Source organism: Choloepus didactylus, chromosome 6 (genome assembly GCF_015220235.1).
Source record: "Choloepus didactylus isolate mChoDid1 chromosome 6, mChoDid1.pri, whole genome shotgun sequence".
NCBI classification, from domain to species: domain Eukaryota; kingdom Metazoa; phylum Chordata; class Mammalia; order Pilosa; family Megalonychidae; genus Choloepus; species Choloepus didactylus.
The window spans coordinates 32,492,475-32,519,255 of record NC_051312.1 but is presented as its reverse complement, the minus strand read 5'-3'; the positions used below and the strand labels follow the sequence as shown (position 1 = coordinate 32,519,255).

The window sequence follows — 26,781 nt, the reverse complement described above, 5'->3', positions numbered from 1 at the left end:
CTCTTGTCAGTCTAGGCTGTTCATGTGTTTCCAGGAAATTGTCCATTTCCTCTACATTATCCAGTTTGTTGGCATACAGTTGTTCATAGTATCCTCTTATAATTTTTTTTAATTTCTTCGGGATCTGCAGTAATGTCACCTTTCTCATTCATTATTTTGTTTATATGGGTCTTCTCTCTTTTTGATTTTGTCAGTCTAGCTAGGGGCTTGTCAATCTTGTTGATCTCAAAGAACCAACTTTTGGTGTTATTTATTCTATTGTTTTTTTGTTCTCTATGTCATTTATTTCGGCTTTAATCCTTGTTATTTCTTTTCTTCTACTTGGTTTAGGATTGGTTTGCTGTTCATTTTCTAGCTTCTTCAGTTGATCCATTAGTTCTTTAATTTTAGCTCTTTCTTCCTTTTTAATGTATGTGTTTAATGCTATAAATTTCCCCCTCAGTACAGCTTTTGCTGCATCCCGTAGGTTTTGGATGTTGTCTTCTCATTTTCATTCGTCTCTATATATTTAGCAATTTCTCTTGCTATTTCTTCTTTAACCCACTGATTGTTCAGGTGAATGTTGTTTAACCTCCAGGTATTTGTGAATTTTCTAAGTCTCTGATGGTTATTGACTTCTTTTTTTTTTTTTTTTTAAATCTTCATTTTATTGAGATATATTCATATACCACGCAGTCATACAAAACAAATCGTACTTTCGATTGTTCACAGTACCATTACAGGTGATTACAGGTGATGCTGGTGTCACAGGGCTAGAAGCGGATCTGATGCCTGGCTTTAACATCTAGTTCAGGGAGGCGGGGCAAGATGGCAGACTGGTGAGCTGTAAGTTTTAGTTACTCCTCCAGGAAAGTAGGTAGAAAGCCAGGAACTGCGTGGACTGGACACCACAGAGCAATCTGAATTTGGGCATACTTCATACAACACTCATGAAAACGTGGAACTGCTGAGATCAGCGAAATCTGTAAGTTTTTGCGGCCAGGGGACCCGCGCCCCTCCCTGCTAGGCTCAGTCCCGTGGGAGGAGGGGCTGTCAGCTCCGGGAAGGAGAAGTGAGAACTGCAGTGGCAGCCCTTATCGGAAACTCATTCTACTGATCCAGACTCCAACCATTGATAGACTGAGACCAGACACCAGAGAATCTGAGAACAGCCACCCCAGCAGAGAGGAGACAGGCATAGAAAAAAAACAACACGAAAAACTCCAAAATAAAAGCGGAGGATTTTTGGAGTTCTGGTGAACATAGAAAGGGGAAGGGCCCCGAGGTGCATATGCAAATCCCGAAGAAAAGCTGATCTCTCTGCCCTGTGGACCTTTCCTTAATGGCCCTGGTTGCTTTGTCTCTTAGCATTTCAATAACCCATTAGATCTCTGAGGAGGGCCCTTTTTTTTTTTTTTTTTTTTTAATCCTTTTTTCTTTTTCTAAAACAATTACTCTAAGAAGCCCAATACAGAAAGCTTCAAAGACTTGCTATTTGGGCAGGTCAAGTCAAGAGCAGAACTAGGAGAGCTCTGAGACAAAACGCAATAATCCAGTGGCTGAGAAAATTCACTAAACACCACAACTTCCCAAGAAAAGGGGGGTGTCCGCTCACAGCCATCATCCTGGTGGACAGGAAACACTCCTGCCCATCGCCAGCCCCTATTGACTTCTAATTGTATTCCATTGTGGTCAGAGAATGTGCTTTGAATAATTTCAATTTTTTAAAATTTATTGAGGTTTGTTTTATGTCCCAGCATATGATCTATTCTGGAGAAAGTTCTGTGAGCACTAGAGAAGAATGTGTATCCTGGTGATTTGGGATGTAATGTTCTATATATGTCTGCTAAATCGAATTCATTTATCAGATTGTTTAGGTTTTCAGTTTCCTCATTGGTCTTCTGTCTAGTTGATCTATATAGGAGAGAGTGATGTGTTGAAGTCTCCCACAGTTACTGTGGAAACATCAATTGCTTCCTTTAGTTTTGCCAGTGTTTGTCTCATGTATTTTGTGGCATCTTGATTGGGTGCATAAACATTTATGATTGTTACTTCTTCTTGTTGAATTGCCCCTTTTATTAGTATGTAGTGGCCTTCTTTGTCTCTCATAACTTCCTTGCATTTAAAGTCTGTTTTATCTGAGATTAATATCACTACTCCTGCTTTCTTTTTTCTGTAGCTTGCATGAAAAATTTTTTTCCATCCTTTCATTTTCAATTTCTTTGTGTCCCTGTGTCTAAGACAAGTCTCTTGTATGCAATATATTGATGGTTCATTTTTAAAATCCATTCTGCCAATCTATATCTTTTGATTGGGGATTTTAATTCATTTACATTCAAAATTACTACTGTGAAGGCATCTCTTGAATCAGCCATCTTATCCCTTTGGTTTATGTTTGTCAGATATATTTTTTCCCTCTCTCTCTTAATGTCCTTTAACATACCAATACTGAATTTCTTTAGTACTGAACCTTTCTCTATATCTCTCTCTCCTTTCTTTGTTTCTCTGTCGGTAGGGCTCCCTTTAGTATCTCAAGTAGGGCAAGTCTCCTGTTAGCAAATTCTCTCAGCATTTGTTTGTCTGTGAAAATTTTAAGCTCTCCCTCAAATTTGAAGGAGAGCTTTGCTAGATAAAGAATTCTTGTCTGGCAATTTTTCTCTCTCAGAACTTTAAATATGTCATGCCACTGCCTTCTTGCCTCCATGGTGGCTGCTGAGTAGTCACTACTTAGCCTTATGCTGTTTCCTTTGTGGTGAATTGCTTCTCTCTTGCTGCTTTCAGAACTTGGTTCTTCTCTTCAGTATTTGATAATCTGATCAGAATATGTCTTGGAGTGGGTTTATTTGGATTTATTCTATTTGGAGTTCACTGGGCATTTATGACTTGTATATTTATGGTGTTTAGAAGATTTGCGAAGTTTTCCCCAAGAATTTCTTTGAATACTCTTCCTAGACCTTTACGCTTCTCTTCCCCTTCTGGAACACCAATGAGTCTTATATTTGGACGTTTTATATTATCTATCATATCCCTGAGGTCCATTTTGATTTTTTTTATTTTTTCCCCATTCTTTCTTTTGTTCTTTCATTTTCTGTTCTGTCATCCTCTAGGTCACTGATTCGCTGTTCAGCTTCCTCTAGTCTTGTACTATGAGTATCCAGAATCTTTTTAATTTGGTTAACAGTTTCTTTTATTTCCATAAGATATTCTATTTTTTTACTTAGTCTTGCAATGTCTTCTTTATGCTCTTCTAGGGTCTTCTTCATGTCCTTTATATCCTGTGCCATGCTCTTCTTCATGTCCTTTATATCCTGTGCCATGCTCTCATTGTTCGTCTTTAGTTCTTTGATTAATTGATCCAAGTACTGTGTCTCCTCTGATCTTTTGATTTGGTGTTTGGGCTTGGGTTATCCACATCGTCTGTTTTTTTCATGTGCTTTAAATTTTTCTGTTGTTTTTGGCCTCTTGGCATTTGCTTAACTTGATAGGGTTCTTTTAGGATATGTAGACTGATTCAAACCCTTATCTCTATTTTGTCAGATCTACAGCTTCGTGGAGTACACTTTCTCTAATGAACCAGCAGGTGGCATCTGCGAGCCATCTAGTCCCCTAAAGCCAGTTCTCCCCCACTTTGCCTTTGTGGTGAGTGGGGGTGTGAGTCTTGTAGGGTCCAACTGGTGCACCAATTGGTGTAGTTGGTGTTGCCCGTCTTGCATATGGGGCATGTGTCTGAGTGGTTGGGGGGGGGGGCTTTAATAATAAAATCTCCCAGGTGTTTCTGGAGATTTAAAGCTGTTGTAATAGTCTAATCCTTCAGTTCAGTTTTGCCACAGTTTGTCTCTGCCGCTGACCCAGAAGTCCTTGGTATTGCCGTATGGTCCCTGCTACTTGCGAGTGGGTCCCTCTTCCAAGTTGTGCACTCCTAGGTCCTCTGCTGAGGGACAACTGTGCTACGTCTGCCCTTCTATTATTAACTTCTAGTTATAGTGTCATACGTTTGTTCTGGTTCATGAAAGAGATTTCCAGTATTTGTACAGTCAACCATGGACATTGCCACCACAAGGTTCACTGTTGTATACATTCCCATCTTTCAAACTCCAACTTTCCTTCTGGTGACATACATGACTCTGAGCTTCCCCTTTCCACCACATTCACGCACCATTCAGCACTGTTAGTTATTCTCACAATGTGCCACCATCACCTCTGTTCATTTCTAAACATTTAAGTTCAACCTAGTCGAACATTCTGCTCATAATAAGCAACCGCTCCCCATTCCCCAACCACATTCTATATCCTGGTAACTTATATTTCATGTCTATGAGTTTACATATTATAATTAGTTCATGTCAGTGAGACCCTACAATATTTGTCTTTATGTGTCTGACTTATTTCACTCAATATAATGCCCTCAAGATTTCTTCATATATCCATTTTTTTAAAGATGGTTTTGTTCACACACAATACTTTCTGTCGTAAGTAAACAATCAATGGTTCTCTGTATATTCACATATCTATGTATACCATTCACAAAGCAGGAGGAAGAGTCAAAGAAGATAGAGAGACAAAAGAAAAAAAAAAGAAAGAGAAAAAAACAAAACAAAACCTTGACAATTAGGAAGCAAAAAAAGGAAAGATAGCATTAAACTAAAGTAGAATAAAGAGTCAGACGATATTACCAGTGCCAAGAGTCCCATACCCCTCCCTTATGTCCTCTTCTACATGCATTTAGCTTTGGTATATTGCCTTTGTTACATTAAAGGAAGCATAATACAATGTTTCTGTTAGTTATAGTCTTTAGTTTGCACTGATTGTATTTTTCCCCCAATACCTCCCTATTTTTATCACCTTGCAAGGTTGACATTCATTTGTTCTTCCTCATGAGAAAACGTATTTGTAAATCTTATCAAAATTGTTGAGCACTATAGGTTTCCCTGAGTTATACAGTCCCAGTCTTTATCTTTTCTTTCCTTCTGGTGTCCCACATGCTCCTAACCTTCCTCTTTCAACCATACTCACAGTCACCTTTGTTCAGTGTACTTACATTGCTGTGCTACTGTCACCCAAAATTGTGTTCCAAACCTCTCACTCCTGTCTTTTCCTATCTGTCTGTAGTGCTCTCTTTAGTATTTTGTATAGAGCAGCTATCTTGCTCACAAACTCTGTCATCCTCTGTTTGTCAGAGAATATTTTAAGCTGTCCCTTATATTTGAAGGACAGTTTTGCCAGATATAGAATTCTTGGTTGGTGGTTTTTCTTTCTTTCAGTATCTTAAATATTTCACACCACTTCCTTCTTGCTTCCATGGTTTCTACTGAGAAATCCCCACATAGTCTTATCAAGCTTCCTTTGTATGTAATGGATTGCTTTTCTCTTGCTGCTTTCAGGGTTCTCTCTTTATCTTTGATGTTTGATAATCTGCTTATTAAATGTCTTGTGATAGGCCTATAAAGATCTATTCATGCATTTCAGGTTGTCATTCATTTCCCTGAGACATTGCTTATATTTTTCCATTCTTTCCCCTATCTATTCTTTTATATGTAGGATTTCAGGTGTCTTGTTCTTCAGTTCCTGGGTATTTTCTTCTGCCTCTTGAGATCTGCTCTTGTATGTTTCCATTGTGCCTTTCATCTCTTGTGTTGTGCCTTTCATTTCCATAGATTCTGCCATTTGTTTTTATGAGCTTTCAATTTCTACCTTATGTATGGGCAGTGTTTTCTTTATAGCCTTCAACTCTTTTGCCATATCTTCCCTAAACTTTTGAATTGATGTAGCATTAGTTGTTTCAGTTCCTTTATTTCAGTTGAAGTGTAAGTTTGTTCCTTTGACTGGGTCATAACTTTGTTTTTCTTAGTGTAGGTTGTAGTTTTCTGTTGTCTAGGCATCTGGTTTCCTTGGTTACCCTAATCAGGTTTTCCTAGACCAGAACGGGCTCAGGTCCCAGAAGGAGGAAATATTCAGTATCAAGTTTCCCTGAGGGTGTGTCTTAGAAGATTTACATGCCTCAGGCTGCTGTGCTTTTCCTAATCTTCCCAGCAGGTGGTGCCTGTCAGCCTGTAGCTCTTGACTGGTGTAAGGAGTTGTGGCCCGTGGCTGTTTTCCCCTAGGCTCTGGGGTCTGGTTCTGAAAGGAAGGTAATAGAGCTGGGCCCCACCTCTTTCCTCTTAGGGAAGATACACCCCTAGGGAGTTTTCGTTTGCATTTAAATGGGTTCTTTGTCTCTTTGACTCTGCTGTCTCCACCCTTGTCTGGGTCAGAGTGCTATGAACTGAAAATGGCTGAGGCTTTCTCCACTGCAGAGCGCTGTGAACCAAAAATGTCTGAGGCTTTCTCCACTGAGCCTCTCAGGTTGAGAGAGAGAAAAAGGGACAGAAATCCCCCTTAGGGCCAGTCTTGGTCCCCAGTTTCACCCGCTGGCCAGAGACAGCACCTGGTCCTCTGGGCTTCCCCTCCAGGCACAGAGAAGTCTCCCGGCTCTTCAAGGTCAGTCATCACCAAAAACCTCTGCTTTTGGGGGATTTCTAGCTTGCATTGAGCAGTCCATGTTTGCCAATTAAAACCCCAGTTGGAGCTGGACTGAGGAACATTCGCTCATTCAGAAAGTGCTGCTCTCTATCACAGCAAGTCTGGGCTGCCATGGGGGGAGGGGGATCCCAGCTCGCCACTGCAGTTTCCACCCACAGATTCCATGCTGCGATTTCAGGCATTCCTCCCAATCCATGTTGGTATACGATGTGTGGGCAGTCATGGTTGTCCCTCAACAATTATTGCAGATCATTTACTAGTTGTTCCTGGTTGTTTATTAGTTGCTCCGGGGCAGGGGGGTTGTTGCTAACTAACTTCCACTCTTCTCTATGCTGCCATCTTCTTCCATCTCCCCTTGATCCATTTTTTTAATAAGAAATTTAATTTTGAGATAAATTCAAATTTATAGGAACAGTTGCAAAAACAGTACAAATCCCATACATAGAACTCCAGCATACCCCGACCCCCCTCCCCCAATACCCCAATCCACCACCTTTAACATCCTGTCACACCACCATTTCTCTCTCTTTCCCTCCCTCACTCCCTCCCTCCCTCTGTCCTTCCATATCATCCATCATCTATTGCTCTGTCTTCTGAACATATGAGAGCAAGCTGCACACATCCTTGAACAAACACTATAATTCACATATACATTTCCCATGAACAAGAACACTCTTTTACGCAATTCCATTAAACACAGCTAAGAAGTTCAAGAAATTCAATCTTGATACAAAGCTTACAATCTATATTTCCTTTTTTTTTTTTTCCTTATGTCCCATCTGTGTCCCTTTGAGCCTCGTCTCCTCCATCCTCAGCTCCCATCCAGGATCATCCTTGGCATTTAATTGTCATCTATTTAGAGTGTCCTTATTATTTTTTTTTTCAATTGTGGAAACACATATATAGCCTAAATCTTCCCATTCCACCCCCTCCCTAGCATTCCATTAGTGGGATTAATCACATTTAGAATGTTGCAATGCTATCACCATCCCACCATCCATTTCTAGAAGTTTCCCTTCACCCCAAACAACAACCCTACACTCATTTCTTAACTCCCCATTGCCCCTGCCCCCAATTCTCGGAACCGCTACTCTACTTTTCATCTCTATGGTCATATTCTCTAATACTTTCTTTGTGTTTACCATGGGGCTTAAATTTAACATCTTAAATCTATAACAGTCATGTTTTTCTTTGATACCAACTTAACTTCAATATGACACATAAACTATGTTCCTATACTCCCTCATTCCCCCACTTTTATGTAGTTCTTCTCAAAAATAGCATATTTTACACTGAGTCCAAAACCACTGATTTATCATTACAGTTTATGTATTTTAGATCCTGTAGGATGTAAATAGTGGAGTTACAAATAAAAAATACAGTAGTATTGGTATTTATATTTACCATATGATCTTTAGTAGTACCCTTTATTTCTTCATGTAGTTTCAGTGAATTGTTTAGTGTCCCTTCCTTTCAGCCTGCTCAGCTCCCTTTAGCATTTCTTATAGGATTGATCTACTGGTGGTGAAATCCCTCAGCTTTTTTCTCTGTTGGTAGGGCTCCCTTTAGTATCTGAAGTAGAGCAGGTCTTTTATTAGCAAAATCTCTCAGCATTTGTTTGTCTGTGAAAAATTTAAGTTCTCCCTCAAATTTGAAGAAGAGTTTTGCTGGATAAAATATTCTTGGTTGGAAATTTTTCTTTCTCAGAATTTTAAATATGTCATGTCACTGCCTTCTCACCTCCATGGTGGCCGCTGAGTAGTCTTATGTTGTTTCCTTTGTGTGTGGTGAATTGCTTTTCTCTTGCTCCTTTCAGAACTTGCTCCTTTTCTTCAGTATTTGACAGTCTGATCAGAATATGCCTTGGAGTGGGTTTATTTGGATTTATTCTATTTGGAGTTCACTGGGCATTTATGCTTTGTGTATTTATATTGTGTATATTGTGTAGAAGGTTTGGGAAGTTTTCCCCAACAATTTCTTTGAATACTCTTTCTAGACCTTTATCCTTCACTTCCCCTTCTGGGACACCAGTGAGTCTTAAATTTGAATGTTTTATTTTATCTATCATATCCCTGAGATCTGTTTCGATTTTTTTTATTTTTTTCCCCATTCTTTCTTTTGTTCTTTCATTTTCTGTTCTGTGGTCCTCAAGGAGGCTGAGTTGTTGTTCAACTTCCTCTAATCTTGTATTATGGGTCTTTTTAATTTGGCCAACAGTTTCTTTTATTTCCATAAGATCTTCTATTTTTTTATTTACTCTTGCAATTTCTTCTTTATGCTCTTCTAGGGTCTTCTTTATGTCCTTTATATCCTGTGCCATGCTCTTCTTCATGTCCTTTATATCCTGAGGCATGCTCTTGTTGCCTGTCTGTAATTCTTTGATTAATTGTGCCAAGTACTGTGTGTCTTCTGATCTTTTGATTTGGGTGTGTTGGTTTGGGTTCTCCATATCAGCTGGTTTTATCATATGCTTTAAGATTTTCTGTTGTTTTTGGCCTCTTGGCATTTGCTTTACTTGATCCCTAATTTGACAGAACTGCAGCTTGTTGGGGTACACTTTCTCTAACCAGCAGATGGTGTCTGTGAGTCACCTATTCCCCTCAAGTCAGTTCTCCCCCACTTTGTCTTTGTGGTGTGTGGGGGTCTGATTTTTGTGGGGTATAATTGGTGCACCAAGTTTGGGTGTGTTGCTGGTGTGCTGTCTGCCCTGAATGTGGGACATGTGTCTGGGTGGTTAGGCAGGCAGGGCAGCTTTAATAATCAAATCTCCCAGGTGTTCCTGGAGATTTAAGGCTGTTGCAGGAGCCTAAGCCTTCATTTCAGTCTTTCCACCAATTGTCTCTGCCGCTGACCCACAAGTCCTTGGTATTCATGTCGGGTCCCTGGGATTTCCGAGTGGTTCCCCCTTCCCAGCTGTGCTCTTCCAGGACCTCTGCTGACGGAGGGCCGCGCCACGTCACTAGGGCACGCCAGCCCACCAGGGAAGCCCTGGGTCACTGGGCCATGCAGGGACTCTCCCAGCCTGCTTCAAAGGTGGTTGAATGGGACTCGTTAACTTCCCCCTTTTTGCACAGCTCCGCCCTCCCAGCTCCGGGACAATCAGCCATGGGTGTATGAAAGGCAACTGTCCATGGCCGATATTGTGGCTTGTGTGTAGTGCTGTGGGAAAGATTCCCCATCACACTGGGTTTCTTGGCACAGCTCTCGGCTGTGGGTCTGGCCCCGGACAGGAGTGTCTCCCGCCCGCTGGGGAGATGGCTGCAAGGAATGCGGTTTTTTTTTCTCCTTTTGGCTCCCCTCTGCTCCTCTGGTCTCGAGACAATCAGCAGTGGGTGTGGGAAGGGGTATTGTCCATGCCAGACACCGAGGCATTAGCCCAGCCCACTCCTGCTGTGCTTCACTGCATGGCTCTCCCTGTCATATCTGCAGCCACTCCTGGGCTTTTTTTTTTTTTAAGAACTAGTCCATCTCCAAACGCCAGCCCACTGTTTCCCCACACTGCAGCATGGCCATGGGACTTTCAGCCAACTCACTCACTCGTTTCAGAATGCAGGCTCCTGGTTTCACCAAATGCATGTTCCCTGTGGATTTAGCAGACCTTGTCCGGCTGGTGCTATGCTGGAAGTGGTGTTCTGGGTCGCTTTCTGGTTTTTATCTAGTATTTTTCATGGAGGTGTTTTTTTGCCCTGTCTCACCTAGCCACCATCTTAGATTCTCCCTCTCCCCTTGATCCTTTTTTGAGTTGACTTTTGTATATGGTGTGATGTAGGGATCTAACTTCATTCTTCTGCATGTAGATATCCAGTTTTCCCAAAATCATTTGTTGAAGAGACTAATCTTTCCCCTCTGCATGTACTTAGCATGCTTGTCATAAATCCATTGGTCATTGATGTGTGCTACTATCCTGGACTTTCACTTCTGTTCCAGTTATCTGTTTGTCTGTCTTTGTGCCAATACCACACTGTTTTGATTACTGTCACTTTGTAATACAGTTTGAAATTTGGAAGTGTGAATGCGCCAACCATGGTTTTTTTTAAGGTGGTTTGGCTGGTCAGAGCCCCCTTCCAATTCTATATGAACTTGAGGCTCAGTTTTTCCATCTGCAATAAAAGGCAGCTGGAATTTTAATAGGGATTGTATTAAATTTGCATATAGATTTGTGTAATATTGACATATTAACAATTTTAACTCTTCCTATCCATGAACACAGGATGTCTTGCCATTTATTTAGGTTTCTTTAATTTCTTTCAGCAATGTTTTGTAACTTTCGGTATATGAGTCTTTTGTATTCTTAGGTAACTTTATTCCTAGATATTTTATTCTTTTAGATGCTATTGTAAATGAAATTGTTTTCTTATTTTCCTCTTCAATTCTTCATTGCTAGTGTGTGGGAACTCAAATTATTTGATGGGTTGATCATGTACCCTACTACTTTACTGAATTCATTTATTAATTCTAACAGTGTTCTTGTGGATTCCTTTGGGGTTTTTTTATATATAAGGTCATGTCATCTGCAAATAGAGATGGTTTTAATTCTTCCTTTCCAGTTTGGATAGCATTCATTTCTTTTTCTTGTCTAATTGCTCAGGCAAGAACTTCTAGTACAATGCTAAATAGCAGTGGTAAAAGCAATCTTCCTTGTCTCATTCTTGATCTTAGGGGGAAAGCTTTAAGTCTTTCACCACTGAGTATGAGGTTACCTATGGCTTTTCATAAATGGCCTTTATCATGTTCAGAAAGTTCCATTATATTTCTACTTTCCTGAGTATTCTTATCAAGAAGGGGTTCTGGGTTTTGTTGAATGCCTTTTCTGCATCTCTTGAGAAAATTGTGTGTGTTTTTTTCCTTCATGCTATTTATGTAGGGTGTTACATTGATTTTTTATGTTGACCCACCCTTGCATTCATGGGATGGATTCCACTTAATCATGATGGATAATCTTTTTACTGTACCACTGGATTCAGTTTACTAGTATTTTGCATCTATAAAGGAAATTGGTCTGTAATTTTCTTTTCTTGTGATGTCTTTACCAGGCTTTGATATCAGGGTTATGCTGGCTCTAAAGAGTGAATTAGGAGGTGTTCCATCCCCTTGAATTCTTTGGAAGAGTTTTAGAAAGATTAATATTAATCTTTTAATGTTTGATAGAAGTTCTGGACTTTTCTTTGGTGGAAGATTTTAGATTATTGATTTATTCTCTGAATTTGTTATAGGTTTGTTGATGTTCTCTATTTCTTCCTGAATCAATTTCTGTAATTAATACATTTCTAAAAATTTTTCATTTCTTCTAAATTATCTAGTTTGTTGGCATACAATTGTTCATAATATTCTCTTATAATTCTTTGTATTTCTGTAAGGTCGGTAGTGATATCATTTTCCTTTTTGATTTTAGTTGTTTGTGTCTTCTCTCTCTTTTTCTTTTGCAGGCTAGCTAAATGTTTGTAAATTTTGCTGACTTTTTTCAAAGGGCCAATTTTTTTTTTGGTTATTCTCTTTTCTCAATTGTTTTTCATTTCTCTGTTTCATTGATCTCTGCTCTAATCTTTTTTCCTTTTGTAATTGAGATTTTATTGGTTGCTTTAAAGATCAGCACACAGACATTATGAACAATTTGTACATAATTTTTAATGTATGTGCCAAAAATCTAAAAAGCTATGTAGTTGTAATTCTTTTCTAAAGTTATTCCAGTGACTTTCCAGCTTAAAATTTGGAGGCAAGTTTTCCTTAAGAAGATATCAAGTACCAATAGTTTCAAATGTTGATAAGCTGTTACATACTCATACTTACAATCTTTTATAGCATATAACAAAGTTATTAGGAAAACTGGATGACCACAATGAAAGATGTTACAGAGTACACACAATTCTCACAGAGAGAGCCAAGATCGGGGAGCAGTTTTAAGAAACAATTCTACTAAAAAAAAATGGGGGAGAGGCAGGACAATATGGCAGAGTGGTGAGGTGTGGGTTTTAGTTACTCCTCTTGGGCAGCTGGTAGATAGCCGGGAACTATGTGGAACAGCCACATCAGGGAAGTCTGTGATCAGTCATACATGGTATAACAGTCTGGAATGGGTGGAATAACTGAGATCATAGTAAAAACTATAAGTTTCTCTGGCCAGGGACTGGTGCCCCTCCCCCTGAGGAATGGCAGACTGCATTGGATCTGGTTCCTGGAGGGAAAAATAAACAATCTGTGCTGGGAGCAGGGAGGGGGCTCAACCCTCAGTTGCAGAATTGATTAACAAACTTGGATGGCTGAATAAAAGCTCCAACCACAGATAAGCTGAGACCAGGCATGAGAGAATCTGGGGGCAATCAGCCTGGCAGAGAGGAGGCAGGGCTAGCAAAAAAAGCAAGAAAAAAAGAGAGACTTTTGGAGTTAGGGATGTTCAGAATACTGGAGAAGGGCTGGGCTCTAACAGAAAGGGGCACATAGAAACAGTTACCAATTTCCATATGCAAATCCAGGAAGCTGGGGCCTGGCTATGAAAAGCCAGTTTTTCTGTTGTTGTTTTTTTCCCTCTTCTATTCCTCTATGATTCTTTATCTTTTTCGTATTTCAGTAGCCCATTAGAGCTCCTGTTTCAACCCAGCCCCCTGCTAGGGAAGAATTAAAGTTGTCTCAGAGTAACTATTCAAGTGAAAGAGATAATAGCCTACAGGGCTTATCTTTAAATAGTCTATACTGGGACTGACAAAACCTAGGGGCTGAAGAAAGGCTTTTCCTTTTCTTTCCTTATTTTTTTTTTAAATAACTATTTTAAGTAGCTCATTACAGAAAGCCTCAAATATTTGCAATTGGCCAGGCAAGAGAGCAGCTAAGATAGCTTTGAGCGACAAAGCAAAAGTCTAGTGGGGGAGAGAATTCCCTAAAGGGCATAACTTCCCCAAGAAAAGGGGATGGTGGGGCCCAGCTTGGCCCTTCTTCAGAGAGCTCAGTGCCCATGGGCTGGAAAACAGAAGCCAGCTTGAGTAAGCTATGCCCCCACAGGCACAAGGTCTGCAGAAAATTAATGGCACTTGTGACACCTCTTTACACTGGTGGGGAGCTGCGGGTTTACAAGTGCCACCTGCTAGATAGGTTAGGAAAAGCACAGAGTCTAGAGGCTTCACAGGAGGGTCTGACAACCTGCAGATGCTAATTCTTAGGTAAACTCTATACCCTCCTCTTGAGACCTGGGCCTGTCTGGATGAGGAAAATCTGATTGGGGTCCATCATATCTGAGGAGACCCTCTCAGAAAAAGGTTGCATATAGGCAAATCAAGAACCAGAAAAACGAGGGGTGAGAAACCCTGATCAACTAAAAAGAAGCTACAGTAGAGGTCTAGAATCAGTTGAACTGAATGCCAAAGAACAGAGAACAAAGGCAACCATCAAGAAAACCCTAGGTAAAAGAGTGAAAATGAGCTCCAGAATAAATTAATCAAAAAATTCAAATGCCAAGACAGCTGAAGATAATGAACCATACTAGGAAACATGAAAATATGGACCAGCCAAAGGAACAAACTAACAGTTAAACTGAGATACAGGAATTGAAACAACTAATTAATCAAACAGATCTCCTAAATCAACTCAAAAACCAATTCAAAAATCCAATCAATGAGCTGAGAGAAGATATGGCAAAAGAGATGAAGAATATAAAGAAGACATTGGGCGAACATAGGGAGTAACTCGAAAGTATGATAAAACAAATGGCAGAATTGATGGAAATGAAAGACACAATAGAAGAGATGAAAAACACTGTGAAGACTTATAACATCAGATTTGAAGAGGCAGAAGAAAGGATAAGTGAACTAGAAGACAGCACATCTGAAAGCCTACCCATAAAGGAACAAATAGGGAAAAGAATGGAGAAATATGAGCAGGGTCTTAGGGAATTGAATGACAACATGAAGTACATGAATATATGTGCTGTGGTGTCCCAGAAGGAGAAGAGAAGGGAAAAGGAGCAGAAAGAAAAATAGAAAAAATAATCACTGAAAATTTCCCAACTCTTATGAAAGACATAAAATTACAGATTCAAGATGTGCAGCAAACCCCAAACAGAAAAGATTCCAATAGACCTACTCAAAGGTACTTATCAGACTCTCCAATGTCAAAGACAAAGAGAGAATTCTGAAAGCAGCAAGAGAAAAGTCATATTATCACATACGAGGGAAACTTGATATGACTGTTTACAGAGGTGAGAAGGCAACAGTATGATGTATTTGAGATACTGAAAGAGAAAAACTGCCAACCAAGAATTCTATATCTGGCAAAACTTTCTTTCAAAAATGAGTGAGAGATTAAAATATTTTCAGATATAGACACAGAGAATTTGTGAATAAGAGACCTGCACTTCAAGAAATACTAAAGGGAGGGCTGCAGGCTGATAGGAAAAGACAGAATAGAGAGATTTGAAGAAGAGGGTATACATTAAGGCTATCAGAAAGAGTAAAGGGAGAGAAAGAGAGAAAAAATAAGATATTACATGTAAAATCCAAAAGACAAAATGGTAGAAGAAAGTACTGTCCTTACAATAATAACACTAAATGTTAATGGATTAAACTCCCCAATAAAAAGGCATGGACTGGCAGAATGGATTAAAAAACAAGACCCATCTATATGCTGTCTACAAGAAACTCACTTTAGATTCAAGGACAAAAATAGGCTGGAAGTGAAAGGTTGGAAAAAGATATATCACACAAATAACAGCCAGTAAAAAGTGGGAATAGCTATATTAATATCAGACAAATTGGACTTCAAATGTAAAACAATTAACAGAGACAAAGAATAAAAGTGACAATTAATCAAGAAAACATAATAATCATCAATATTTATGCAGCAAGTCAGCATGCCCCGAAACACTGTCAACACGGAAGGGAAAAGTAGATACTTCTACAATAGTAGTTGGAGACTTCAGTATACTGTTCTCATCAATGGATAGAACATCTAGACAGAGGATCAATAAGGAAACAGAGATGTGGAATTGTACAATAAATTATCTAGATTTGACAGACATTAATAGAACACTACACCCCACAAAAGCAGTACATATTTTTCTCAAGTGCTCATGGATAATTCTCTAGGATAGATCACATGTTGGGTCATAAAGCAAGTCTCAACAAATTTAAAAGAATTGATATTATACAAAATACCTTCTCAGGGCATCATGGAATGAAGTTGGAAATCAATAACAGGCAGAAGGTTGGACAATTCAAAAATATATGGAAGTTAAATGATACACTCTTAGACAACCAGTAGAGAAAGGAAGAAATTAAAGAGAAATTAGTAAATACCTTGAGGCAACTGAAAATGAAAACGCAACATATCAAAACTTATGGTAGGCAGCAAAGGTGGTGCTAAAGGGAAATTTATTGCTCTAAATGCCTATGTTAAAAGAGAAGAGAGAGAAATAATTGAGGAATTAACTGCTCACCTGGAGGAACTAGAGAAAGAACAGCAATCTAACCCCAAAGTAAACACAAGGAAAGAAATAACAAAGGTTAAAGCAGAAATTAATGAAATTGAGAACAGGAATACAATAGAGAGAATCAACAAAACCAGAAGTTAGTTCTTTGAGAAAATCAATAAAATCGATGTACCCTTAGCTTGGCTAACAAAAAAAGAGAGAGAGAGCAGATGCAAATAAACACAATCAAAAATGGGAAAGGGAACATAACTACTGAGCCCACAGAAATAAAGAAGATAATGAGAGGATGCTATGAGCAACATATGCTAATATTATTAGACAACTTAGATGAAATGGACAACTTCCTAGAAAAGCATGAATAACCAACATTGACTCAAGAAGAAACAGACAACCTCCACAAACCAATCACAAGTAAAGAGATTGAGTCAGTCACCAAAAAACTCTCAAAAAAGAAAAGCCCAGGACCAGATGGCTTCAGATGTGAATTCTTCCAAACACTCAAGAAAGAATTAGTACCAATCCAGCTCAAACTTTTCAAAAAAATTGAAGAGGACGGAAATCTACCTAACTTATTCTCTGAAGCCAACATCATCCTAATACCAAAGTCAGACAAAGATATTACCAAAAAAAGAAAATTATAGACCAATCTCTTTAAAGAATATAGATGCAAAAATCCTCAACAAAATACTCGCAAATCAAATGCAGCAGCACATAAAAAGAATTATACACCATGATCAAGTGGGATTTATTTCAGGTGTTCAAGGCTGGTTCAACACAAGAAAATCAATTAATGTGATACACCCATTAATAAATCAAAATGGAAGAACCACATGATCATCTCGATTGATGCAGAAAAGGCATTTGACAAAATTCAACATCCTTTCTTGATGAAAACACTTCAAAGGATAGGAATTTGAGGGAACCTTCTCAATATGATAAAGGCAATATATGAAAAACCCACAGCTAACATCATATTCAATGGGGGAAGACTGAGAGCTTTCCCTCTATGATCAGAAACAAGACAGGGATGCCTACTGTCACCATTTTTATTCAATATTGTGCTGAAAGTTCTAGCTAGAGAAATTAGGAAAGAAAAAGAAATAAGGGCATCCAAATCGGAGAAGTAAAACTTTCACTGTTTGCAGAAGACGTGATCCTTTATGTAGAAAATCCAGAAAAATCTACAGCAAAGCTGCTAGAGCTAATCAATGAATATAGCAAATTGGCAGGCTACAAGATCAATATGCAAAAATCTATAGTGTTCCTGTACACAAATAATGAGGAACAGGAGGAGAAAATCAAGAAAAATTTCATTTACAATAGCAATCAAAGGAATCAAGTAGAGGAGCTAAGATGGCGGCATAGAGAGGAGTGGAAGACTGTTAGTCCCCCCTGGAACAATTCCTAAATGACCAAAAAACTAGTAAATAACCTGGAATAACTGCGGGGAGACAAACGTGACTGTCCACTCATCATCCACCAACCTGAATTGGGAGGAATGCCCGAGATCGCAGCATAAAATCTGTAAGAAAAAACTGCGGACCCGTGCTGAGAGCCGAGAGCTGAGAGCTGAGAGCCCCTCCCTCACGGAAGCCTCACAACCACAATGAGATATCATCTCATACCTACCAGAATGGCCATTATCCAAAAACAGAAAATTACAAGTGCTGGAGAGGATGTGGAGAAAGAGGCACACTTATTCACTGTTGGTGGGGATGTAGAATGGTGCAGCCACTCTGGAAGGCAATGTGGAGGTTCCTCAGGAAGCTAAGTATAGAATTGCCATATGATTCAGAAATTCCATTACTAGGTATATACCCCGAGGAACTGAAAGCTAAGGTACAAACAGACATTTGTAAACTGATGTTTATAGCGGCATTATTCACAATTGCCAAGAGATGGAAGCAGCCCAGATGTCCACCAACAGATGAGTGGATAAACAAACTATGGTACATACACATGCTGGAATATTATGAAGCTGTAAGACAGAACAAAGTCAAGGAACATATAATAACATGGATGAACCTTGAGGACATTATATTGAGCAAAGTTTGCCAGAAACAAAAGGATAAATACTGTATGGTCTCACTAATATGAACTAACATTAATAAACAATCTTTGAGAGTTAAAGCTGAGAACACAGGTTATCAGGAGATAGATAGATGGTAGAGATCAGGCATTTGATGCTGAAGGATTATAGAATGTTCAACAGGATTGATTGTGTAGATCCAGAAGTGGAGAGTGCAGTGCTATGTGTGTGATGGTAGCGTAGTGTTGTAGGTACACTGACCAAAGATGTCTGTGAGTAAAGTTGAAAGAGGAGGGCTGGAAGCATGTATAATACTAGAAGGAAGGATGGATGATAAAGACTGGGACTGTGAAACTTAGTGAAATCTAGAGTGGTCATTGATGGTGACTAAATATACAAATGTAAAAATGGTTTTACATGTGGGAGAACAAATGAATGTTAACCTTGCAAGGTGTTGAAAAAGGGATCATATTGGGGAGAAATATAATCAATGCAATTGGAGTCTGGGGTTAACAGTAACATTGTAATATGCTCCCATTAAATGTAACAAAGGCAGTATACCAAAGCTAAATGTCTGTGAGAGGGGAGTGTAGGGGAGGGGTACGGGATTCTTGGTAGTGGTGTTGTTGACTGACCTTATTGCTGTATTATTGTTACTTTTCCTTTTATCTTTTTTATTATTCTTTTGTTTCAATTCTTTTTTTGAGTAACGAATATGTATAAGTGCTAATTGTGGTGATGAATGCACAACTATGTGATGATACTGTAAACAATTGATTGTACACTGTGGATGATTTTATAGTATTTGGATATATCCCTATAAAATTGCAGGGGAAAAAAAATAAACAGAGGAACGCAAGTTCTGGAGACAACTTGGAGAGAGAGATGTATGTATTCACTGTGTGGGGAAGTAGAATGGTATAGTCAATCTGGAGGACAGTGTGGTGGTTCCATAGGAAGCTAGTTATGTGGGTCTCACAAGTTCCTGCAACCTCACTATGGGGTATATATTTGGAAGATTGGAGAGCAGGGACACAAATGGACATTTACACACCGGTGTATATAGTGGCAGTATACACGATTTGCAATGGAGGGAGGTTGTCTAAGGGTACATTGACTGATGAACAAAATGGTAAACTGTGGTGTATGCATACAATAGAATATTGAGCAGTTACAAGAAGGAATGAAGCTTTGAGACACACAACTAGGTGAATAGATCTTGAGTACAGCATTCTGAGTGAAGCACACCAGAAACGAGAGGACAAACATTATAATGCCTCACTAGTATGGACTAACTATAATGTGTAAACTCTGAGATCTAAATCTTAGGTCACAGATTATCAGGGGAATGCTTGTTGTAATGGTCCCTAGATTGTAAGCTCTTACAGCAGTCACATCTATTCCTGAGTTTAATGGTTATCTCTAAATTCTGAGGTGCTGAGCCCCTTGTGTATAACCTGATTGGTCTCTGGAACTTTGGGTATCTGGGTGACACCTGACACTTAGAGCTAGAGCTTGGCAGCTATGAATGTTAGTATTACCTCATATGGCAACTGTTGAAAGAGCTGAAAAAGAGTTCAGACTTCAATTAGAGATATGAACGAAGCAGATCTGATTAGGACTAAGGCAAATCAGGCCCAAGGGTAAAGGACAATACTGACTGTTTTAAAACTACAACTTTTGTGCAAGACCAAGGGAGGAGATGAGGAGATGTTTATTTGGTGCAGGATCTGTATTTTCTTAGTATAGTGGATAATTTAACCTGTACGATCAGTTTGTTTGAACAGCATAGGTGCATGGAGCTGTGAAAGGGAAGTGGGATTTGGTGAGTTTATACAGGCTGGGGTGAAATCCCGATACATCCTAGAGTGATATGGGCAGAGAGTAAAAGTGTATTTTCAGGGCCCCCTGAGGAACTGAGGTGAAATGAGGAAATGTTGGACTTCCCCACCTGGGTTATTGCTGATTTTCCTGCAGACATTGAGGGCTGCAATTTAGTGGTCTGAACACTCGATCTTGGGGCTTTCCCTTTTGAGGCTAGTTGCTGCAAAGGAGAAGCTAAGCCTTATAATTGTCCCTAGGAGTCCTCCCCCAGAGAGCCTCTTTGTTGCTCAGATGTGGCCCCCTCTCTCTCTCTAAGCCCACTCGGCAGGTGAACTCACTACCCTCCCTGCTACGTGGCACATGACACCCAGGGGTGTAAATCCCCCTGGCAATGCACAAAACAACTCCTGGGGATGAACCTGGACCCAGCACTGTGGGATTGAGAGGCTCTTCTTAACCAAAAGAAGGAAGCGATGAAACAAAATAAGGTTCCAGTGGCTGAGAGATTTCAAATGGAGTCAAGAGGTCACTCTGGAGGGTATTCTTATGCGCTATATAGATATCAACTTTTAGTCTTTAGTGTGTTGGAATGGCTGCAGGGAAATACCTGAAGCTATCGAACTGCAACCCAGTGATCGTGATTCTTGAAGATGATTGTATAACTATGTAGCTTGCACAGTGTGAGTGTGTGATTGCAAAAACCTTGTGGCTCGCACTCCCTTTATCCAGTGTATGGACAGATGAGTGGAAAAATGGGGACAAAAATTAGATGAACAATAGGGTGGGATAGAGGGTATGGAAAAATTTAGATGTTCTTTTTTGCTTTTATTTTTATTTTGGCATAAGGAAAAGGTTCAAAAATTGATTCTGGTGATGAACGTACAAATGTATGATGGTGCTGTTAATAATTGATTGTACACTGGATGACTATAGGGTGTGTGGAGATATCTCAATAAAACTATTAAAAAAAGTAAATGAACAATGGGGGGAGGGGAATGGGATGTTTTGGGTGTTCTTTTTTATTTTGATTTTTATTTTATTTTTTGGAGTAATGAAAATGTTCAAAGATTGATTGTGGTGATGAACGCACAACTATGTGACAATACTGTGAACAACTGATTGTACACTTTGAATGATTGTATGTTATGTGAATATATCTCAATAAAATTGCATTAATTAAAAAAAAAAACACACACATGGAAATAGAAGTAATGTAAACTGTTGACATCCAAGACAGTCAAAGCTTCCTATAATTCAATATCCCAGTATTTTCTGGTTATACCAAAAAATAAACAACCAGCAAATTATTTGGCCTCTTTAAAAAAAGTATTTATACTTAAAAAATGGGATGAAGTAAGATTTCAATTTCCTTCTTAAAAATGTTTCTTCTTAGAGCTACTAAAAAAAAATTGCATTTACCAACTAGTTAATAAAAATATTCCTCTGGATTGTACAAGAAGGGAGAAACAGGGACCACTGATAAGACATGGTATATAATATTAATCAGACTTGGTTTCTTTCTCTCCTGGACTCTCCTCATTTTTAGTTTCTCCGTTTTCTGCAGGTATATCTTCTTTAGTTTCTTGGTTAGCCACTTCAGCTTGTTTTCTTTTTGCTTCTCTTCCATTTTGGTTGCACTTTTTTGTCTGAAGGCTTATCCTTTCCTGCTGCCTTTTTTGGCTTCATTTCCACTTTCACAGGAGCAGGTTTGGCTAACAGCCTCGCCGACCTCTTCTTGGGTTCCTCCTTCTCTGCCCCTTCCACCTGGTTGATCTTCCTCTTAGGCATCTTGGCGGTAGAGTGGGTGCATGCTGCGTGCTGCGGGATGCGGCATCTGGAGAGCTTTTGCAAATCTGGGCTGCTGGCCACTGCCACTCCTCCCGCCACCCCTCTGCTCTAATCTTAATTATTTCTTTTCGTTTGCTAACTTTGGGTTTACTTTGCTCTTGTTTTTTTAATTCCTCAAATTGCAAAGTTAGGTTATTAATTTGAGATCTTTCTTCTTTTTTAATATAGGCATATGAATTTCCCTCTGAGCACTGCCTTCACTATATCCCATAAGTTGGTATATTGTGTCTTTATGTTCATTTTTCTCTAAATATTTTCTAATTTCCATTGTAATTCTTCTTCTTCTTTTTTTTTTTACTGTGTCCCATGATTCTTTATTTAAGAACAAAGTGATGAGTGATGTGAGAGTACATGATAATCAAGAGCATCATTGAACTTCACCTTCCCTCCAACCAGTTTCCCCAAAATCTCCCTGCCCCCACCCTTTGTGTTCCCAATTCTTTCCTTAGTGAATTTAGGACTTAATCCCAAAAGCCCTGGTTATAAACCCCAGGGTCCCATTTCCCCAGTTTTTCCCTTTTCCTCTGCCCCCCACTCCTGGTCAGGAGTGAGGTCAGGCACCTCAATTTGAATGCATGGGAGAGCCCAGATTGGCGACCTGGACAGAGGGAAAGGCTTCACCCTCAGGGAAAGGGACAGAGGAGTACAGAGTAGTGAAGTGAGGGCCCCCATAGCCTGGGGTACCAAAATGGGGTCCTGGTGGCAAAGGAAAGGACACTGGTCCCCCTGGGAAAGGAGACCCAGCAGCCTCAAATTCCTCCCGTTGTGTATAGTCACTGCTGGATTGCTTGCCCTTCTGGCGCCTATTACAGAACCACACTCGGACCACATCCTTCTCCAGCCCGAGCTGCTGGGCGATGTGGCTGATCTACTGCAGTGTGGGTTTCGGTCACTGCAGGAACATGTTCTCCAGGTTGCCTCTCACTCGGTTCTCAATGCTTGTCCGCTTTCTCTTTCTGGCCTGCTGCAGGAGGGTCTCCGTTTTGCATATCTCCTGAAGATTTTCATTGTTGTCAGCTTCCTCCACCCACTTCTGCAATAGGGGCCGCAGCTTGCACATGTTCTTGAAACTCAGCTGCAGAGCCTCAAAACGGCAGATGGTCGTCTGGCTAAAAACCTTCCCAAAAAGAACCCCCAGGGTGAGCCCCACATCATCCTGGGTATACCCCAGGGTGATCCCCTTCTGCTTCAGGAGTTTGGCAAATTGTTCGAGTTCTTTCTGTAGCGCTTTGATGTCTTGAGACTCCTCGGGGTTTTGCTCCAGCTTCTCGTTTTCCAGCTTCACAGCACCAGGGGGGACCGCGCGGGGCTCGGGGGAGGCCCCCTCGGAGTTGCTCTCAACCCCAGCCCCCACCTCACCCTCGGGCTGAGGGTTCTCCAGGCAGCCTTGGGGCACTAGCCCCGCTCCAACCTGAGGCCCACAGAACGCCATCCCTCCGCAGAGCTCATACGGCGGGGGGCAAGAGGGAATCCCCCACACCTCAGCGCCCGGTGCAACCCCCTGCCCGACTCCTGGCCCACTTGGAGGGCCTTGGAAGTTCACCCAGGACCGGGGGTCAATCCAGCCCGGCTCAGGCCCTCCTGGCCCTTCGCCTCCACCGCCCGGACGGGGCGAGAAGGTGAAGTCCGAAGCCAGGTGTCCCGCCATGGGGAACGAAGGCGCCCCGAGCCGGGGGCCTGGTGGAATCTGTAATTTCTTCTTTAACCCATTGGTTATTTTATGGTGAGCTGTTTAACTTTTACATTTTTGTTAATTTCCCAGTTTTCCTTCTGTTATTGATGTCAGCTTCATTTCATTATGGTCAGAGAAGTTACTTTTTATGATTTCAATATTTTAAAATGTATTTAGACTTTTCTTATACCCTAACATATTGTCTATCCTGGAGAATGAAGCATGCACACTTGAAAAGAATGTGTACTCTGTTATTGTTGAGTGAAGTGTTCTATATGTGTTTCTTAGATCTGGTTGGTTTACAGTGTTGTTCAGGTTCTCTATTTCCTTATTGGACTTCTGTTTAGATATTCTATCCAGGGTTGAAAGTGGTGTGTTGAAATCTTCAACTATTATTGTAGAACTGTCTATTTCTCCTTTCAATTCTGTCAATGTTTGTTTCATATATTTTGACACTCTGTTGTTAGGTGCATATATGTTTAAACTTGTTAAATATTCTTGTTGAATCACCCTTTCATAAATATATAATGTCCTTCTTTGTCTCTTCTAAGAGTTTTTGACTTTCTATTTTGTCTGATATTAATACATCCACCCCCACTCTTTTATTATTATTTGCATGAAATGTTTTTCCCATCCTTTCATTTTCACGCTATTTATATCAATGTATCTAAGATGGGTCTCTTGTAAACAGCATATAGTTGAGTCATGTTTCTTTATCTATTCTGCCAATCTCTGCCTTTTGATGGAGACTTCAATCCATTTACATTTAAGCAATTACTGATAAGGCAAGATTTATTTCTGCTGTTTTGCTAATTGAATTTTGAAAGCCTTATGCTTTTTGTTCCTTCTTTCCTCCATTAATTACGTCCTTTTTGTTTAGATGATTTTTTATAATGAGCCATTTTGAATCATTTATCCTCTTTTGTGTAGATTTTTTTAGATATTTTCTTTATGAATACCATGGAGATTGTACTTAGCATACTAAATCTATTACAATTTAGTTGTGTTGATTCCAACTTGACTTCAGTAGTCTACACACACACAGTACCTACATCCTTCCCTTTTATGTTTTTCATGTCACAAATAACATCTTTTTGCATTTTTTGCCCAGTAACAACGATTTGTGCCTGTGTTTTTTATGCCATTGAAATAATACCAGCATGTATATGTACCCATATTGTTCCTTACACCAGAGATCTTTATTTCTTCATCCAACATCAAGATTCTGTCTAATGTCCTTTCCTGGAGGACGCTTCTTTAGTATTTCCTGTAAGACAGATCTAGTGGTAATGAATTCCCTTAGTTTTTGTTTTTTCAGAAATGTCTTAATTTCTTCCTCATTTTTGAAAGACACCTTTGCTGGTATATTATTCTTGGGTACCAGTTTATTTTCTTTCTGCACTTTAAACATCTCCTCCCCTACCTACTGGCCTCCATGGTTTCTGTTGAGAACTCAGGTGTTAATCTTATTAACAATCCCTGATATGTGACACATCACTTCCCTCTTGCTGTTTTTAAGATTCTGTCTTTGTCCTAGGCATTGAACAGTTTGATCATAATGTGCTCAGTGTAGATCTGTTTGGGTTCTTCCTGCTTGGCATTCATTGAGTATCTTGGATTTGTATATTCATGTCTTTCAACAGATTTGGGGAGTTTTCTGCCATTATGTCTTCAACTTTTTTTTCTGGCCCTTTGTCTCTCCCTTCTCCTTCTAGGAATCCTATGATGCATATGTTGGTATGCTTGATCCCACAGATTCCTTGGGCTCTGTTCATTTTTTTTTTTTTCCATTCTTTTTTCTTTCTGTTTCTCAATCTGGACAATTTCAATTGCTTCATCTTTGAGTTTGCTGATCCTTTGTTCTGCATTCTCCAAGTTGCTCTTGAATTCTCCCCCCCAATGAATTTTTCATTTCAGTTATTTTATTTTTGAGCTCCAGCATTTCTTTTTGGTTCTTCTTTATAATTTCTATCTCATTATTGAACTTCTCATTTTGTTCATATGTAGTTTTCCTGATTTCCTTTAGTTTTTTCTGTATGTTTTCCTTTAGTTCATTGTTATTTATTTATGAAAGTTGTTCTAAGATCTTTGATTAGTAATTATAAATACTGTGCTTCCTCTGGAATATTTTCTATCAAATTCTTTTTTTCCTGTGATTGCTTCATATTTTCCTGTCTCCTTGTATGTTATGTAATTTTTTTTTTTTTTTTTTTTTTTGCTGAGAACTGGACATTCTGAATATTATGTTGTGGTTACCCTGGAAATCTACTTCTTCTACTCCTCAGTCCACCAGACTAAAAACAAGAAGAAAAAAACAAAGGGAAAGAAAGAGAAAGCAGAAAAAGAGGGACAAAAAGAAAAAATGCTAACAAACAGACAAAATACCCCCCCACACACATACACACAAAAGAAATAAAAGAAAAAACAATAATAAAGTGCACTGCCTCTCTAAGTCTCTTGCTGTTTTTCAGTAGGAAGCCAGAAGCCACTGCTTTCAAAGACAACCCAGACCTGTGTCTCTTCTCATCCATCCCTCAGGGAGCCAGAAGACCCAAAAATATGTAACAGAGAAAGGAAAACACTAACCAACCAAAAAGAAAGAAGAAAGAAGTGCACTGACTCTTTATATCCTTGTAGATGCTGGCAAAAGGCCAGAAGATGCTGCCTCTGAGAGAAACCAAGGCTGTGCTGGGCCCTCAGAGATCTGCCAAACCAAACAGCACAAGAAAGGGAAAGAAGAAACACAACCAATGAGAAAGTACACTGAGTCTTTAAGTCCTGGTAGATGTGGGTGTGAGACCAGAAGCCACTGCTTCAAGAAAGCAAAACCAAGGCCAGAGTCTATGCTCTGCCCTGAGGAATCTGCTAGATTGGGAAATGCCCACACACAAAAGGAGGGAAAAAACAAACAAATGAAAAACCACTAACTCTTCATATCCAGATAGATACTGGTGGGAGGCTGAAAGCACTGCTGCCCAGAGGACCAAAACTGAAGCCAGCTTCCACACTGGTGCCCCATAGATCCCCCAGACTGACCTCGACCCTCAACCCTAACTTTTTAGAGATTACTTCTGTCAGTCCTGGCCCTGGACTGTCACTCATGGAATCCTGGCCACATTGCCACAGCTGTAGCCATTTTCATAGCTGCTGCCTTGGGGGCTAGCAAAAGGATGGGTGGTCACTGCTTCGTGCTTTCACTTAACAAAAGCTGAACTATTGGCAGCCTCTCACTAGCAGTGCACTCCTATAGTTGTTTTAAATGTCCATTCTGGTTCCAAGGCTACCACCCAGTAAATTCCAGTCTCTTTTCCAGTTCTTTCATTTTTCTAGTAGAGGTAGCGATTTGTAAAACTTCCTGCTCTGCCATTTTGTGCCAGAGCTCCCAAAAACTCTAGCTCCCTTTAACACACCTTGCCATACATATGTGCTTTTATTTATCCCCCAACCTCCTTAAATATTTATGTCATGATTTTGGTCATACCAGTATTTAGTGTT

General features: G+C 39.8%; 2 protein-coding genes across 3 annotated transcripts in view; one reads left to right on the top strand and one right to left on the bottom strand.

Moving 5' to 3' along the window:
• C6H11orf49 (chromosome 6 C11orf49 homolog) overlaps positions 1-26,781 on the top strand; it is a 320,660-nt gene that overhangs the window by 113,981 nt on the left and 179,898 nt on the right. The window lies entirely within an intron of this gene.
• Positions 22,008-23,262, bottom strand: LOC119536054 (POU domain, class 5, transcription factor 1-like). Its single transcript, XM_037838574.1, is given in 1 exon segment — positions 22,008-23,262. A coding segment is annotated over 1 exon segment (1,086 nt). The 3' UTR covers positions 22,008-22,176.